The sequence below is a fragment of the Mesoplodon bidens genome, assembly GCF_964165515.1.
Source record: "Mesoplodon bidens genome assembly, chromosome: 1".
In the NCBI taxonomy this organism is placed as follows: Eukaryota; Metazoa; Chordata; class Mammalia; order Artiodactyla; family Ziphiidae; genus Mesoplodon; species Mesoplodon bidens.
This window is the reverse complement of record NC_138176.1, coordinates 88,449,592-88,465,601: the sequence shown is the minus strand read 5'-3', so window position 1 is coordinate 88,465,601 and position 16,010 is coordinate 88,449,592. Positions and strand designations below refer to the sequence as shown.

Sequence of the window (16,010 nt, the reverse complement as noted above, 5' to 3'; positions counted from 1 at the left end):
GAGAATAGAGAGGCCCAAGGAGAGGGAGCAAGCTAGGGGAACAGATGGTTGGTAGAGCAGTCAGAACACACAACAATTACCGGTTAAGTTCACCATCTTAAATGGGTGCAGTTCGTGGCACCCTAAAACAATTACAATACTGACATCAAAGATCACTAATCAAAGATCACCATAAAAATATAATAATAATGAAAAAGTCTGAAATAGTGCAATAATTACCAAAACGTAATACAGAGACACAAAGTGAGAAAATACTGTTAGAAAACTGGCTGACAGACTTGCTCATCACAGGGTTGCCACAAACCTTCGATTAAAAAAAAAACAAAAAACCCAGTATCTGTGAACCACAACAAAATGAGCTGTGCTTGTACTGAGTACTGATCAACTATACATACAAGTGTGGCATATTCTTCTAGGACAACCTCAACATTATTTATACATTCAAAAGGAGACACCCAACAGAAATGGAAAATTAAGAGTTCTCTAGTTATAACCTGAACGGAGAAGTGTTCAATTTCATCAATGTTAACTGGGATCAGAGCTGAGAACAGAAACTGGTGATCCTTCCACTGATTTCTCCTCCTACTGAACCAGAGAAAAGTAAGGTATAAAAAGAAAAGTGGAATGAAAGAGTTAAACTTCTACAATATTTAATAATGGTAAAACTAAAATCTTGATTTTGGCACAGAGTATTTGCTGGTTAAAAGTAATCTACTTTGGGCCTCCCTGGTGGCACAGTGGTTGAGAGTCCGCCTGCCGATGCAGGGGATACGGGTTCGTGCCCCGGTCCGGGAGGATCCCATATGCCACGGAGCAGCTGGGCCTGTGAGCCATGGCCGCTGAGCCTGCGCATCCGGAGCCTGTGCTCCGCAACGGGAGGGACCACAGCATTGAGAGGCCCGCGTACCGCGAGAAAAAAAAAAAAGTAATCTACTTTGAGAGCTTCAAGATGGCGGAAGAGTAAGACGCGGAGATCGCCTTCCTCCCCACAAATACACCAGAAATACATCTACACGTGGAACAACTCCTACAGAACACCTACTGAACGCTGGCAGAAGACCTCAGACTATCCAAAAGGCAAGAAACTCCCCACGTACCTGGGTAGGGTAAAAGAAAAAAAAAAAAAACAGAGACAAAGAATAGGGACGGGACCTGCACCAGTGGGAGGGAGCTGTGAAGGAGGAAAGGTTCCCACATACTAGGAAGCCCCCTCACAGGCAGAGACTGCGGGTGGCGGAGGGGGGAAGCTTCAGAGCCGCGGAGGAGAGCAGAGCAACAGGGGTGCGGAGGGCAAAGCGGAGAGATTCCCGCACGGAGGATCGGTGCCGATGGGCACTCACCAGCCCGAGGCTTGTCTGCTCACCTGCCGGGGCGGGCGGGGCTGGGAGCTGAGGCTCGGGCTTTGGTCGGACGCAGGGAGAGGACTGGCAGCGTGAAGACAGCCTGAAGGGGATTAGCGCGCCACAGCTAGCCGGGAAGGAGTCTGGGAAAAAGTCTGGAGCTGCCGAAGAGGCAAGAGACTTTTTCTTGCCTCTTCGTTTCCTGGTGCTCGAGGAGAGGGGATTCAGAGCACCGCTTAAAGGAGCGCCAGAGACAGGCACGAGCCGCGGCTATCAGTGCGGACTCGAGAGACAGGCATGAGATGCTAAGGCGGCTGCTGCAGCCATCAAGAACCCAGTCTGCGAGCACAGGTCACTATCCACACCTCCCCTCCCGGGAGCCTGTGCAGCCCGCCACTGCCAGGGTCCCGTGATCCAGGGACAACTTCCCCGGGAGAACGCACGGCATGCCTCAGGCTGGTTAAACCTCACGCTGGCCTCTGCCGTAGCAGGCTCAGCCTGCATCCGTACCCCTCCCTCCCCCCCGCCTGAGTGAGCCACAGCCGCCAAATCAGTAGTTGCTCATTTAACCCCGTCCTGTCTGAGCGAAGAACAGACACCCTCAGGCAACCTACACACAGAGGGGGGGCCACATCCAAAGCTGAACCCCGGGAGCTGTGTGAACAAAGAAGAGAAAGGGAAATCTCTCCCAGCAACCTCAGGAGCAGCGGATTAAATCTCCACAATCAACTTGATATACCCTGCATCTGTGGAATACCTGAATAGACAACGAATCATCCCAAATTGAGGAGGTGGACTTTGAGAGCAATGATATATATTTTTTTCCCCCTTTTCCCTTTGTCAGTGTGTATGTGTATGCTTCTGTGTGTGATTTTGTCTGCACAGCTTTGCTTTTACCATTTTTCCTAGGGTTCTGTCTGTCCTTTTCTTTTTTTTTTTTACTTAAAAATTTTTTTTCTCAATAATTAGTTTTTATTTTAGCAACTTTATTTCATTTTATTTTATTTTACTTTATTTTATCTTATTCTTTCTTTCTTTCTTTTCTCCCTTTTCTACTTAGCCATGTGGAGGACAGGCTCTTGGTGCTCCAGCCAGGCATCAGGGCTGTGCCACTGAGGTAGGAGAGCCAAGTTCAGGACACTGGTCCACAAGAGACCTCCCAGCTCCACAAAATATCAAACAGCGAAAATCTCCCAGAGATCTCCATCGCAATGCCAAGACCCAGCTCCACTCAACGACCAGCAACCTAGAGTGCAGGACACCCTATGCCAAACAACTAGCAAGACAGGAACACAACCCCATCCATTAGCACAGAGGCTGCATAAAATAATAAGGCCACAGACACCCCAAAACACACCGCCAGATGTGGACCTGCCCACCAGAAAGGCAAGATCCAGCCTCATCCACCAGAACACAGACACTACTCCCCTCCACCAGGAAGCCTACACAACTCACTGAACCAACCTTAGCCACTGGGGACAGACACCAAAAACCACGGAAACTACGAACCTGCAGCCTGTGAAAAGGAGACCCCAAACACAGTAAGTTAAGCAAAATGTGAAGACAGAGAAACACACAGCAGATGAAGGAGCAAGGCAAAAACCAACCAGACCTAACAAATGAAGAGGAAATGGGCAGTCTACCTGAAAAAGAATTCAGAATGATAGTAAAGATGATCCAAAATCTTGGAAATAGAATGGAGAAAATACAAGAAATGTTTAACAAGGACCTATAAGAACTAAAGAGCAAGAAGAGATGAGCAACACAATAAATGAAATTAAAAATTCTCTAGAAGGGAATAGCAGAATAACTGAGGCAGAAGAACAGATAAGTAACCTGGAAGATAAAATAGTGGAAATAACTACTGCAGAACAGAATAAAGAAAAAAGAATGAAAAGAACTGAGGACAGTCTCAGAGACTTCTGGGACAACATTAAACGCACCAACATTCGAATTATAGGGGTCCCAGAAGAAGAAGAGAAAAAGGGACTGAGAAAATATTTGAAGAGATTTTAGTTGAAAACTTCCCTAATATGGGAAAGAAAATAGTTAATGAAGTCCAGGAAGCACGGAGAGTCCCATACAGGATAAATCCAAGGAGAAACACGCCAAGACACATATTAATCAAACTACCAAAAATTAAATACAAAGAAAAAATATTAAGAGCAGCAAGGGAAAAACAGTAAGTAACACATAAGGGAATCCCCATAAGGTTAACAGCTGATCTTTCAGCAAGCCAGAAGGGAGTGGCAGGACATACTTAAAGTGATGAAAGACAAAAACGTACAACCAAGATTACTCTACCCAGCAAGGATCTCACTCAGATTTGATGGAGAAATTAAAAGCTTTACAGACAAGCAAAAGCTAAGAGAATTCAGCACCACCAAACCAGCTTTACAACAAACGCTAAAGGAACTTCTCTAGGCAGGAAACACAAGAGAAGGAAAAGACCTACAATAATAAACCCCAAATAATTAAGAAAATGGTAATAGGAACATATGTATTGACAATTACAATAAATGTAAATGGATTAAATGCCGCAACCAAAAGACATAGACTGGCTGAATGGTGACAAAAACAAGACCCATATATATGCTGCCTACAAGAGACCCACTTCAGACCTAGGGACACATACAGACTGAAAGTGAGGGGATGGAAAAAGGTATTCCATGCAAATGGAAATCAAAAGAAAGCTGGAGTAGCGATTCTCATATCAGACAAAATAGACTTTAAAACAAAGACTATTATAAGAGACAAAGAAGGACACTACATAATGATCCAGGGATCAATCCAAGAAGAAGATATAACAACTGTAAATACTTATGCACCCACCACAGGAGCACCTCAATACACAGGGCAAATACTAACAGCCATAAAGGGGGAAATCGACAGTAACACAGTCATAGTAGGGGACGTTAACACCCCACTTTCACCAATGGACAGATCATCCAAAATGAAAATAAATAAGCAAACACAAGCTTTAAATGATACATTAAACAAAACGGACTTAATTGATATTTATAGGACATTCCATCCAAAAACAACAGAATACACATTCTTCTCAAGTGCGCATGGAATATTCTCCAGGATAGATCATATCTTGGGTCACAAATGAAGCCTTCGTAAATTTAAGAAAATTGAAATCATATCAAGTATCTTTTCCAACCACAATGTTATGAGACTACATATGAATTACAGGAAAAAATCTGGAAGAAATACAAACACATGGAGGCTAAACAGCACACTACTTAATAACCAAGAGATCACTGAAGAAATCAAAGAGGAAATCAAAAAATACCTAGAAACAAATGACAATGAAAACACAATGACCCCAAACCTATGGGATGCAACAAAAGCAGTTCTAAGAGGGAAGTTTATAGCTATACAAGCCTACCTCAAGAAACAAGAAACATCTCAAATAAACAACCTAACCTTACACCTAAAGCAATTAGAGAAAGAAGAATTTTAAAAACCCCAAAGTTAGCAGAAGGAAAGAAATCATAAAGATCAGATCAGAAATAAATGAAAAAGAAATGAAGGAAATGAGAGCAAAGATCAATAAAACTAAAAGCTGGTTCTTTGAGAACATAAACAAAATTGATAAACCATTAGTCAGACTCATCAAGAAAAAAAGGGAGAAGACTCAAATCAATAGAATTAGAAATGAAAAAAAAGTAACAACTAACAGTGCAGAAATACAAAGGATCCAGAGATTACTACAAGCAACTCTGCCAAAAAAAATGGACAACCTGGAAGAAATGGACAAATTCTTAGAAATGCACAACCTTCTGAGACTGAACCAGGAAGAAACAGAAAATATGAACAGACCAATCACAAGCACTGAAATTGAAACTGTGATTAAAAATCTTCCAACAAACAAAAGCCCAGGACCAGATGGCTTCACAGGTGAATTTTATCAAACATTTAGAGAAGAGCTAACACCTATCCTTCTCAAACTCTCCCAAAATATAGCAGAGGGAGGAACACTCCCAAACTCATTCTACGAGGTCACCATCACTCTGTTACCAAAACCAGACCAAGATGTCACAAAGAAAGAAAACTAGAGGCCAACATCTTTGATGAACATAGATGCAAAAATCCTCAACAAAATACTAGCAAACAGAATCCAACAGCACATTAAAAGGATCATACACCATGATCAAGTGGGGTTTATCCCAGGAATGCAAGGATTCTTCAGTATACACAAATCAATCAACGTGATACACCATATTAACAAATTGAAGGAGAAAAACCATATGATCATCTCAGTAGGTGCAGAGAAAGCTTTCAACAAAATTCAACACCCATTTATGATAAACAACCTCCAGAAAGCAGGCATAGCAGGAACTTTCCTCAACATAATAAAGGCCATATGTGACAAACCCACAGCCAACATCGTGCTCAATGGTGAAAAACTGAAACCATTTCCACTAAGATCAGGAACAAGACAAGGTTGCCCACTCTCAACACTATTATTCAACATAGTTTTAGAAGTTTTAGCCGCAGCAATCAGAGAAGAAAAAGAAATAAAAGGAATCCAAATTGGAAAAGAAGAAGTATAGCCGTCAGTGTTTACAGATGACACGATACTATACATAGAGAATCCTAAAGATGCTACCAGAAAACTACTAGAGCTACTCAATGAATTTGGTAAAGCAGCAGGACCCAAAATTAATGCACAGAAATCTCTTGCATTCCTATACACTAATGATGAAAAATCTGAAAGTGAAATTAAGAAAACACTCCCATTTACCATTGCAACAAAAAGAATAAAATTCCGAGGAATAAACCTACCTAAGGAGACAAAAGACCTGTATGCAGAAAATTATAATACACTGAGGAAAGAAATTAAAGATGATACAAACAGATGGAGAGATATACCATATTCTTGGATTGCAAGAATCAACATTGTGAAAATGACTATACTACCCAAAGCAATCTACAGATTCAATGCAATTCCTATCAAACTACCACTGGCATTTTTCACAGAACTAGAACAAAAAATTTCACAATCTGTATGAAAACACAAAAGACCCCGAATAGCCAAAGGAATCTTGAGAAAGAAAAACGGAGCTGGAGGAATCAGGCTCCCTGACTTCACACTATACTACAAAGTTACAGTAATCAAGACACTACAGTACTGGCACAAAAACAGAAATACAGATCAATGGAACAGGATAGAAAGCCCAGAGATAAACACACGCACATATGGTCACCTTATCTTCGATAAAGGAGGCAAGAATATACAATGGAGAAAAGACAACCTCTTCAATAAGTGGTGCTGGGAAAACTGGACAGCTACATGTAAAAGAATGCAATTAGAATCACCATACATAAAAATAAACTCAAAATGGATTAAAGACCTAAATGTAAGGCCAGACACCATCAAACTCTTAGAGGAAAACATAGGCAGAACACTCTGTGACATAAATCACAGCAAGATCCTTTTTGACCCACCTCCTAGAGAAATGGAAATAAAAATAAACAAAGGGGACCTAATGAAACTTAAAAGCTTTTGCACAGCAAAGGAGACCATAAACAAGACGAAAATACAACCCTCAGAATGGGAGAAAATATTTGCAAATAAAGCAACTGACAAAGGATTAATCTCCAAAACACACAAGCAACTCATGCAGCTCAATATCAAAAAAACTAACAACCCAATCCAAAAATGGGCAGAAGACCTAAATAGGCACTTCTCCAAAGAAGATATACAGATAGCAGAAAGAATGAAAGAATGCTCAACATCATTAATCATTAGAGAAATGCAAATCATAACTATAATGAGATATCATCTCACACCGGTCAGAATGGCCATCATCAAAAAATCTACAAACAATAAATGCTGGAGAGGGTATGGAGAAAAGGGAAGCCTCTTGAACTATTGGTGGGAATGTAAATTGATACAGGCAGTATGGAGAACAGTATGGAGGTTCCTTAAAAAACTAAAAATAGAACTACCATATGACCCAGCAATCCCACTACTGGGCATATACCCTGAGAAAACCATAATTCAAAGACAGTCATGTACCAAAATGTTCATTGCAGCTCTATTTACAATAGCCAGGACATGAAAACAACCTAAGTGTCCATCAACAGATGAACGGATAAAGAAGATGTGGCACATATATACAATGGAATATTACTCAGCCATAAAAAGGAACAAAACTGAGTTATTTGTAGTGAGGTGGATGGACCTAGATCCTGTCATACAGAGTGAAGCAAGGCAGAAAGAGAAAAATACCGTATTCCATACACATATGTATGGAATCTAAAAAAAAAACGAAAAGAAAATGGTCAGAAGAACCTAGGGGCAAGACAGGAATAAAGATGCAGACCTCCTAGAGAAGGGACTTGAGGATACGGGGAGGGGGAAGGGTAAGCTGGGACAAAGTGAGAGAGTGGCATGGACATATTATACAGACTACCAAATGTAAAATAGCTAGTGGGAAGAAGCCACATAGCACAGGGTGATTAGCTCAGTGCTTCGTGACCACCTAGAGGGGTGGGATAGGGAGGGTGCAGGGGATGGAGATGCAAGAGGGAAGAGATATGGGGATATATGTATATGTATGTGATTCACTTTGTTATAAAGCAGAAACTGACACACCATTGTAAAGCAGTTATACTCTAATAACGATGTTAAAAAAAAAAGTAATCTACTTTTCCAAATGTGCTTTCCTGTTCAATTGTTATTACTTAAAACTATAAAAATGCGCAAGAGTAGTTGGCAGGAAAGACTGGGATCTTGGAAGTGATAGAAGACACTCTTCTGTCTAGACAACAAGAAGCAAAATCAAAAGAAACCAAAATCAAAAGCCCTGCCAAGGACCAATATGGAATTAATAGAATTTCTACAGGTTGTACTATCTATTCAAAAAAAAAATCTGTTATTTAGTAAAGCATCGTAGAAGCCCTCAATCTTCTGAGTCTGTAAGAAATAAAATATAGAATACAGTACTGCCTTTAAAAAATGGAAACTCAATTCCTTCTAATTATCCTGAAGGTACAAGAAGAATAAAATGTAATTATGGTCAATTAAACTATTTAACTCATATCTCTGCACCAGAAAAGTAATGCTAATGAACTCATCCTAGGAAATTCAACTCACTTGTCACATTCTGATGTTCTAGTCTCATCTGAAAAAGTTCCAAATGAAAATACAGCTGCAAATTTTGAATACATAGTGAAACAGATAACCTTTTGATTATTCATATAATTAACAGGTTTGCTAGTTTTTAAAATGGGAGTAAATGAGTAATGTTTACTTAAATAATGACATTGGTAGACACTCAATTTGACCACCAACTACCTCTAAGTTTAACCTGGATCCAAGACCGCAAATGGGTTTGGGGCTCTACAGGTAGTCCTGAGGCTCTGCCTGCAGTTCACTTTACAAAAGTGGGTTCATGTGAAAGTAGAGTCCTATTTTTTTAATTGGCTTTTGGCTTATTCTGAACCAAAGGTCCAAATTCTGAAAACTGCAATCCAAAGGTAATATCAAAAGTGTACAGATGGATTATTTCCAAATAATAAAGGACAACCTAAAACTACATAAAATAAAATAGAGAAAGCCAGGAGGAGGGGGTTGTTAAGATACATATATGAATTACATAAACTTGATGGAATTAATTTGTATATATTTGGCTAAGAATGACTTTTATCAGGAATGACTGTTGTGACGTATACACAATGACTTACTGCAACAAAAATATATAAATACAAATATTAAAAGCACTATATTTTTTCTTTACCTTAATAAAATCAGAATTTTTAATAGATCAAGAAAGTAACATGTTCTGCAGAAAATATAAAGAATTACTGTATATCCTTCCAGACTAGACAGCTCAACTCTATTATAGGCATCTGTATTCCAAAATTGTTAACTTCACTAAGTAGTAAATTCACTAAAGAAATTAGTTGCTTTATAAAATATGAAAAATCTGAAGAATGTTTCATGAGGGTAGTAATGGCCTATATTGTACTTTGGTACAGAAGAAGGATGATACACTCTTTTAAAAATATTTTTCAAATATCTGAAATTGACAATCTAGTATGTTTTTTCATGAAAATTATAGTTATTTGCTCATTTATTCAACAAATACTAATTGGGCATCTATTATGTGCTAGTACTATGCTAAGTACTAAGGATAAAAATAAAAAGTAAGAACCTCTGGTCTTATGGAACTTCAGATTCATTTAAAAGCCATCCAGGTATACCCTTGATCTAAAAATTTAACATTTTTATAGGGAGGAGAAGAGACATAACTGATAGCTACCTTTCATTTTCTTTTTAAATCTCTATTCATCTAAAACTTATCCAGTATTATTCCTTGTAATAAAGAACTTTTCAGTGAAGAAAATAATCTAGTGGAAAGTAAAAAGAGAAAAGGACTAAAGTGAAAATAAAATGAGATTTTGCTTAAGCTCTTTGCAATTTTACATTTTTATCACATGATTAAAAATTATAACAACCTTTCTGGGGTAAAAAAAAAGAAAACGATATTTGTCACAAACTTTAAAAATCACATATTTTAGTCTGGTAATTCCACTTCATCAAAATCAAAAGTGCAAAGATTTGGACACAAATATGTTTATAACTATATGAGAGAAAAATAGAAAAAACCCTAAATATTTGAGAATGGAAGAAAGATAAAACAATTACAGTTTATCAACATAAGTCTATTATGCTGTCAATAAAAAGATGTTTGCCAAGAAATTTTAGAGTAAAACATTTATCATATAACTTTAAATGAAAAAAGCAGAACATAAAACTATATATATCCTAAGATTAACTATATTAAAATACCTACATGCACAGAAGAAAATCTATAAATTTCTAAAAAATCTATTGGAACTGTGACAAAATATTAACAGTTATCTCTGGGTGAAAAACTGAAACTTCACAATGCATATTAGCATATTCAAAGAATCTAAGGATTCCTCAAGTAAAGAAATATATTTGATTTTCATCACTGATTAACTGTAAAATACATTTGACTTTTAACACACCAACTGGTATAAACACCAACTCAGAAAGTCCAAAAAAAGGAAACATTACATTTAAGTAAGTGGCTAACACTTGTGGTCTCCTGAAATTAATAATGCACTCTATTATAATTGGCAACATTCCAACCTTAAGACATTTCTTTCAAACTTTAGCAAGTGTGATTTAGAAGGTTTAATTTCACACACTAAAATCTTTTCTCAAAAGATGTTGAATGCTCACTTTGCTATTAAAAAAAAGCCTGCAATTAACTAGCTACTTGAAACAGGTTTTCTATAGCAAAATAAATATTAAATCTTCTGCAGAAATAATTTGGAGATATTTTTGTAGGTGTAATAGCCAGAAATCAGAAGAGTGAACTTTAGGAATCCAATTACAGAAATGTTGACTTCTCAGGAAAATTTTTACAATCTGAAGTGAGCATGAAAAGCAATGTAAGAAAGTACTCTGACCAAGGCTAATCACTTTGGAGCTCATGAGTAACATCACAGTACACCACGGACTTAGACCAAATAATAAAACGCCAGATGGAAAATGGCACAAGCCCATGGATTGTAAATACTGTATCAAAAGAAAATAAAGGAAAAACTCTTTCATTAGAGCAATGAAAAATGCAGTTGTAGTACCAGTTCCTATGATGAATAAATCAGTTCAGCAGTTCTAAGAGTGGACAGCCACTGTTTAAACACATTCTTCATTGGCAATAACTTTAAGTTTAAAAGCCAACTGTAGGTTTCCTTAGCTCCTAAACTTTTTTAATCACTGAAATGTTTTGGGATGGTGCAGTTGGTTTTAACCCTATCCCCTGAAATTTTCACATGAGGCATTTGATGATTAGGTGTCTACCTGACCCATTATATTATGTTACAGTACCCAATAAAATACAGATAAATACTGCAAATATTCATACCAATATTGGTATTCATACCAATCAATGTCCCCGAACTTTAGACCATAAGTTCCAAAGAAGTGAAGTTTCTACTAACCCAACATCAATCATTCTTCATTCTATAATTCCATTTGTCAAATTATTCATACGAAATGAGCATGTTCTGCTACAGAGCTTCTGAAAAACCCCAAAGTTGAGCTTTCAGTAGTAAATTTGAAAATGTTTCAAAAGGAATTCAAAATCACATTAAGCAGCCTAAACTAGCAGTTAGTCCTTGGGAATGTTCTTATCTCCAGGGTACCGTTTCCCAGCCTAAACTTACAAAACAACTATGTTCTATAAGAAGCTAACAAGTGCCTGCTTCACTTAGCTTTTGCTAATGACCATAAAATTTAGTGGCTCAAAATAACTTTATTATTTCTGACAATTCTGAGGATTAACTGGTTTCTCCCGGTTGGGGCAAACTTTGATTGGAGTGGGACAGTCTAGCATGGCATCACATGTCTGACAATTAGTGATGGCTAGAATGAGGGGATCTCAACTAGGAGGGCTCGTCTCTGTTCACACAGTCTCTCATCCTCCAGGAAGCTAGTACAGATTTCTTAACAAAGCTAATGCAATGTCAAAGACCAGCAAGAGAAGGCAAGCCCTAAGCGCTTTCAAGCCTGCTTGCATTATGGCTGCTAACACTCCACTGGCCAAAGCAAGTTACATGGCCAAGTGCAGATTCAACGATGGAAAACCTGACTCCCTAGCATTTAGAGTAGGAGCTACAAGACTGCAGTGCAAAAGGGCAAACACAGTGAAGGGAAGAATTTGTGGTCACTTTTTGCAATCTACCACACTGCAAAATGCTGCAAGTCTCAGCTCCACGTGGTCCATGGTGAAATAAGTTTAAATAACAGCTCTCTTTTGACACTTCAAAATACATATTGACATATTACAATATAATATAATGCAGAACACACTGCCAATGCTTGTTTCAATGTTCATTTTCTAAAAATATTAATATATTCAAAGAAAACTATAAGGCCATCCCCCACCCCCGAATGTTAGGCACATGTGTGTCACAGGTGACGTAACAGGTGGTCCATGCATAAAAGGTAACTTCTGTTGCCCTTGTGGTGATCTCACTGAAAACTCTGCAGAGACAGTCAATGATGAAGTATATGTAAAAGAACCCAAGGAAACATCAAGCATCATTAGTAGAAAGTATAACTAGAAGATTTTTTTTGTTCTAAAATTAGCCTAGTTGACATTTTCTTGTAAAACTAAACATGGAATTAGTGTACAACTCAGTAACTGTACTACACTTGGGTATTTGTTCCAGAGAAATGAAAACTTATATTCACACAATACCTGTAGAAAAATGTTCATAGAAGCTTTATTCATAATAGCCCCAAACTGGAAACAACCCAGATGTCCTTCAACTGGTGAATGGTTAAACAAACTATTGTACACATATACCACGGAATACTACTCAGCAAAAGAAAGGAACAAACTATTGATATATAACAACTTGAATGAATTGCCAGGGAATTACAGTAAGCGAAAAAAACTAATCCCAAACAATTATATAATGTATAATTCCATTTATATAACACTTCTGAAATGAGAGAATTTGGAAATGGATGCATGAACAAGGTGGGTGTAGTTATGAAAGGGCAAAGCAAGGGATCATTGTGGGGATCGAAATCCTCAGTATCTCGATTCTGGTGATGGATACACAAAACTTATGTAATAACACTGCACAGAACTAAATACACAGACACAGACACACATGTACACATAAATGAGTACAGGCAACACTAGGGAAATCTGCAAAAGATCGATGATTCTATCAATATCCTGCTTGTGATATTGTATTATAGTTTTGTAAGATGTTACCATTGCGGGGTGGACTGGGTAAAGGATACATAGGCTCTCCCTAAAGTATTTCTTACAACTGTACTAAATCTACAATTATCTCCATAAAAATTTCAATTAAAAAAATTTTTTTAAGTTTAGCTTAGGAAGGTAGGTTCCCTGGGGTCTTAGTTTCTTTCAGAGTTTAATTCAAACAGTGTGGCTGGCATGAGGGTACAAATGACTTACATTTGGGACATCAATTGCTACCTCCCTCATGGCACTGGGCCTGATGTCATTCATCCCCTGCAAGAAATCTTTCAGAGTAATCTTCACCAACCCAGCCATCTTGCTATCAGGGAGGTTAGGGTGTTTCCTCAACACTCTCCTCAAGGCATGAAGACCTGTAAAGAGAAAAGTAACACAAGCTTTGTCTTCCACCTCATAAATACACACTGAACCATTACCAATAAAAATAATAACAAAAAACCCAAATCTCATGCATATTATAACATTTAAAATTTTGTGTGCTTGTGCACGTGCGTGCGTGCGTGTACAGTGGTGGGAGAGGGTGGGGAGAGAGAAGGGATAATGTGGGGGATGAAGGCAAAAATCTAAATGCTTAGTTTCGGTGGTAAAAATATGACAAACTGCTATGAAATATGAAAAGACAGATATTTTACATATGTGAAATAAAATTTACAAAACAACTTCTGCAAAAAAGACCATAAAGGTTTGTCAAAATAACCTGTTTGGAGAATTTCTTTGAAAAGAGTAAAATATTAAAACAGAAACATACCTTTTGCCCTGCCCTTTTTGTTAATACACACAAACCAGAGTTACAAGTTTTGTAAGGTATTGGTAGAACATCTTGAAGGAAATGTTCAGTTGGCAGTTAGAAATGTGGTTTTGGAATTCAAGACAGAATCAAACTTCAGAGTTATGTGTATACACACGAGATCTGATATTATAGGAGTAGAAGAGACCTATAAAAGGGAAGCTAGAGAGGGATCAGGGATGGAAGAATGAGGGTTGACGTCTCAATCTTAGGAAAGTCGATCATTTGAGTATAGGAACAAACGATGGTTTAGGTAGAGATAGACAAGTAGAATCAGAATAGTAAAATACCACAAAGCCAAAAAGATGATCAGCCAAGTCAAATTTAGAGAGATGCAAAATAACTTAAAAGAGATCATGCTGACCTAAAACATTACCGATGTTAGGTTCTTTGTTTTTGCTGTTTGCTTGGAGTTTAAGCACTGATAGGACTAAATGCCCCAAGCCATCCCCCCATCAAAGTTGCCAGATTTAGAGCCCCTTTATCTATGACAAAGACCTCTAGTCTAGAGGGCAGCAAAGTCCCTATGTGTTCTTTGCCTGAGGGTATTTTGTAATGAAGTGCTATATTTGTGTTCTAGTACACAATGAAGTTCCACTTTGAAGAATTTTAGTCTCAGAGACCTCTTAGAAATCCAGTCTGAATAACTGAACTTGCCCTGGGACACCAACAAGCTCCATCATTTTTAATGTCTTTTGTCTAAAATGTTATGCCTCAGTGAATTTTTACTAAATTAAAATGATACCATAATTGTCATCTTACTTGCCTTCATTTATTTGAACTTTGAAACAGAAGCATTGGTTCAAGGAAGGAAAACACAAACTCCCCCAAACAGAGGTTTGGATATCTTCGACTACTAAGGAAAAACACTGAATAATACACCACTCAGAAAATAGATCCACAGTAATCTTTCCCAAGGAAAGCTATCATTGCGAGTCTAATATTCATGGAGGTCTCCGAGACAATAGGCTAACCAGAAAAAAAGCTACAAAAGAGGAAACTGAAGATATATGTAAAAAGATCACTATTTTCTATGGAAAATTTCTTAGGCCATACTCTGCAATCTGAAATCTATGTCACTTTATTTAAGTCTATCTTACAAATACCTGTATGGTTTTCTGCCTTCCAAAAATGTTGAAAGATAATTCTTCACATCTCTCACATTTCTGCTTATCTTTCCAGCAGAAGCACTAACTGCCTCTGTTACAGACTATCTTTTCAAGGATGTTTGTATACAGGAAGACAGAGTGTCTCCCTCCAAAGCAAAGGGCAGATATGTTTACTGCCCATTACAAAAGATTAAGGTTCCCTAAGCTCAAGGTTCTCCTGTAATGCCACCTTATAAGGACTCAGATGTCACCCAGCCCTTTTTGTATCTCTTTGTGAGAAGTGAGGCTCCGGGAGCTGGTGCAAATGCTGCTTCTCTGGCTACTTCTGTTGCTGTAAGTAGTAGTCTATCCTTTGACCCTGACCCAGGAATACTGTGTCTTCTGAAAGCACTTGTGAAACTTGTTAACTTGTAAGTAGGGTAAAATCGCAAATCTTCACAGTTCTTGACATGAAAATAAAAGTTTACTTTAAATTAGGTTGTTTCACTGCCCAACATACCTTTTAAATCGTGCAATCATAAAAAACTAAATAAATAAATCCTCAGTAATAAGGCACTGTGTTGTATTAAACAGCACCTTGGTGACCTGAAAGAATTAAAGCAGTTCTAAAAAATCTTACATAAACGGAAGTGATCAAAAGACCAAAAGAACCTAACACTTCATGTCCCAAATGGCTATCTGGCAATACTTGTCAATATTTCTAATTTAGACCAGACACCTTACTCTTACCAGTACTGATATACTAGAAACTGAAACAAAGGAAGTGGTCTAATAATTTTCCCGCATTTACATCACAAGGCATAAAGTGGGACAATAAAGGAGACCAATTATTTTCATTTGAGAAAGGGATTTGGAAAGGGCAGCAGCCACTCATGAGGCAGGGACTGGCAGCCTACTGAGCTGGGGACAGCCCTGCCTCCAAGTAAGTCAGAAAGGGAAAGACAAATACCATATGATACCGCTTATATGTGGAATCTAAAAT

General features: G+C 38.0%; 1 protein-coding gene across 3 annotated transcripts in view; it reads right to left on the bottom strand.

The window, feature by feature from the left end:
* AFG2A (AFG2 AAA ATPase homolog A) overlaps nucleotides 1-16,010 on the bottom strand; it is a 333,075-nt gene that overhangs the window by 275,705 nt on the left and 41,360 nt on the right. For all 3 annotated transcript variants that reach the window (XM_081246187.1, XM_081246188.1, XM_081246189.1), the window contains exon 10: nucleotides 13,331-13,485. In XM_081246187.1, the coding sequence (XP_081102313.1) occupies nucleotides 13,331-13,485 (155 nt within the window). The remainder of the gene's footprint in view (nucleotides 1-13,330; nucleotides 13,486-16,010) is intronic.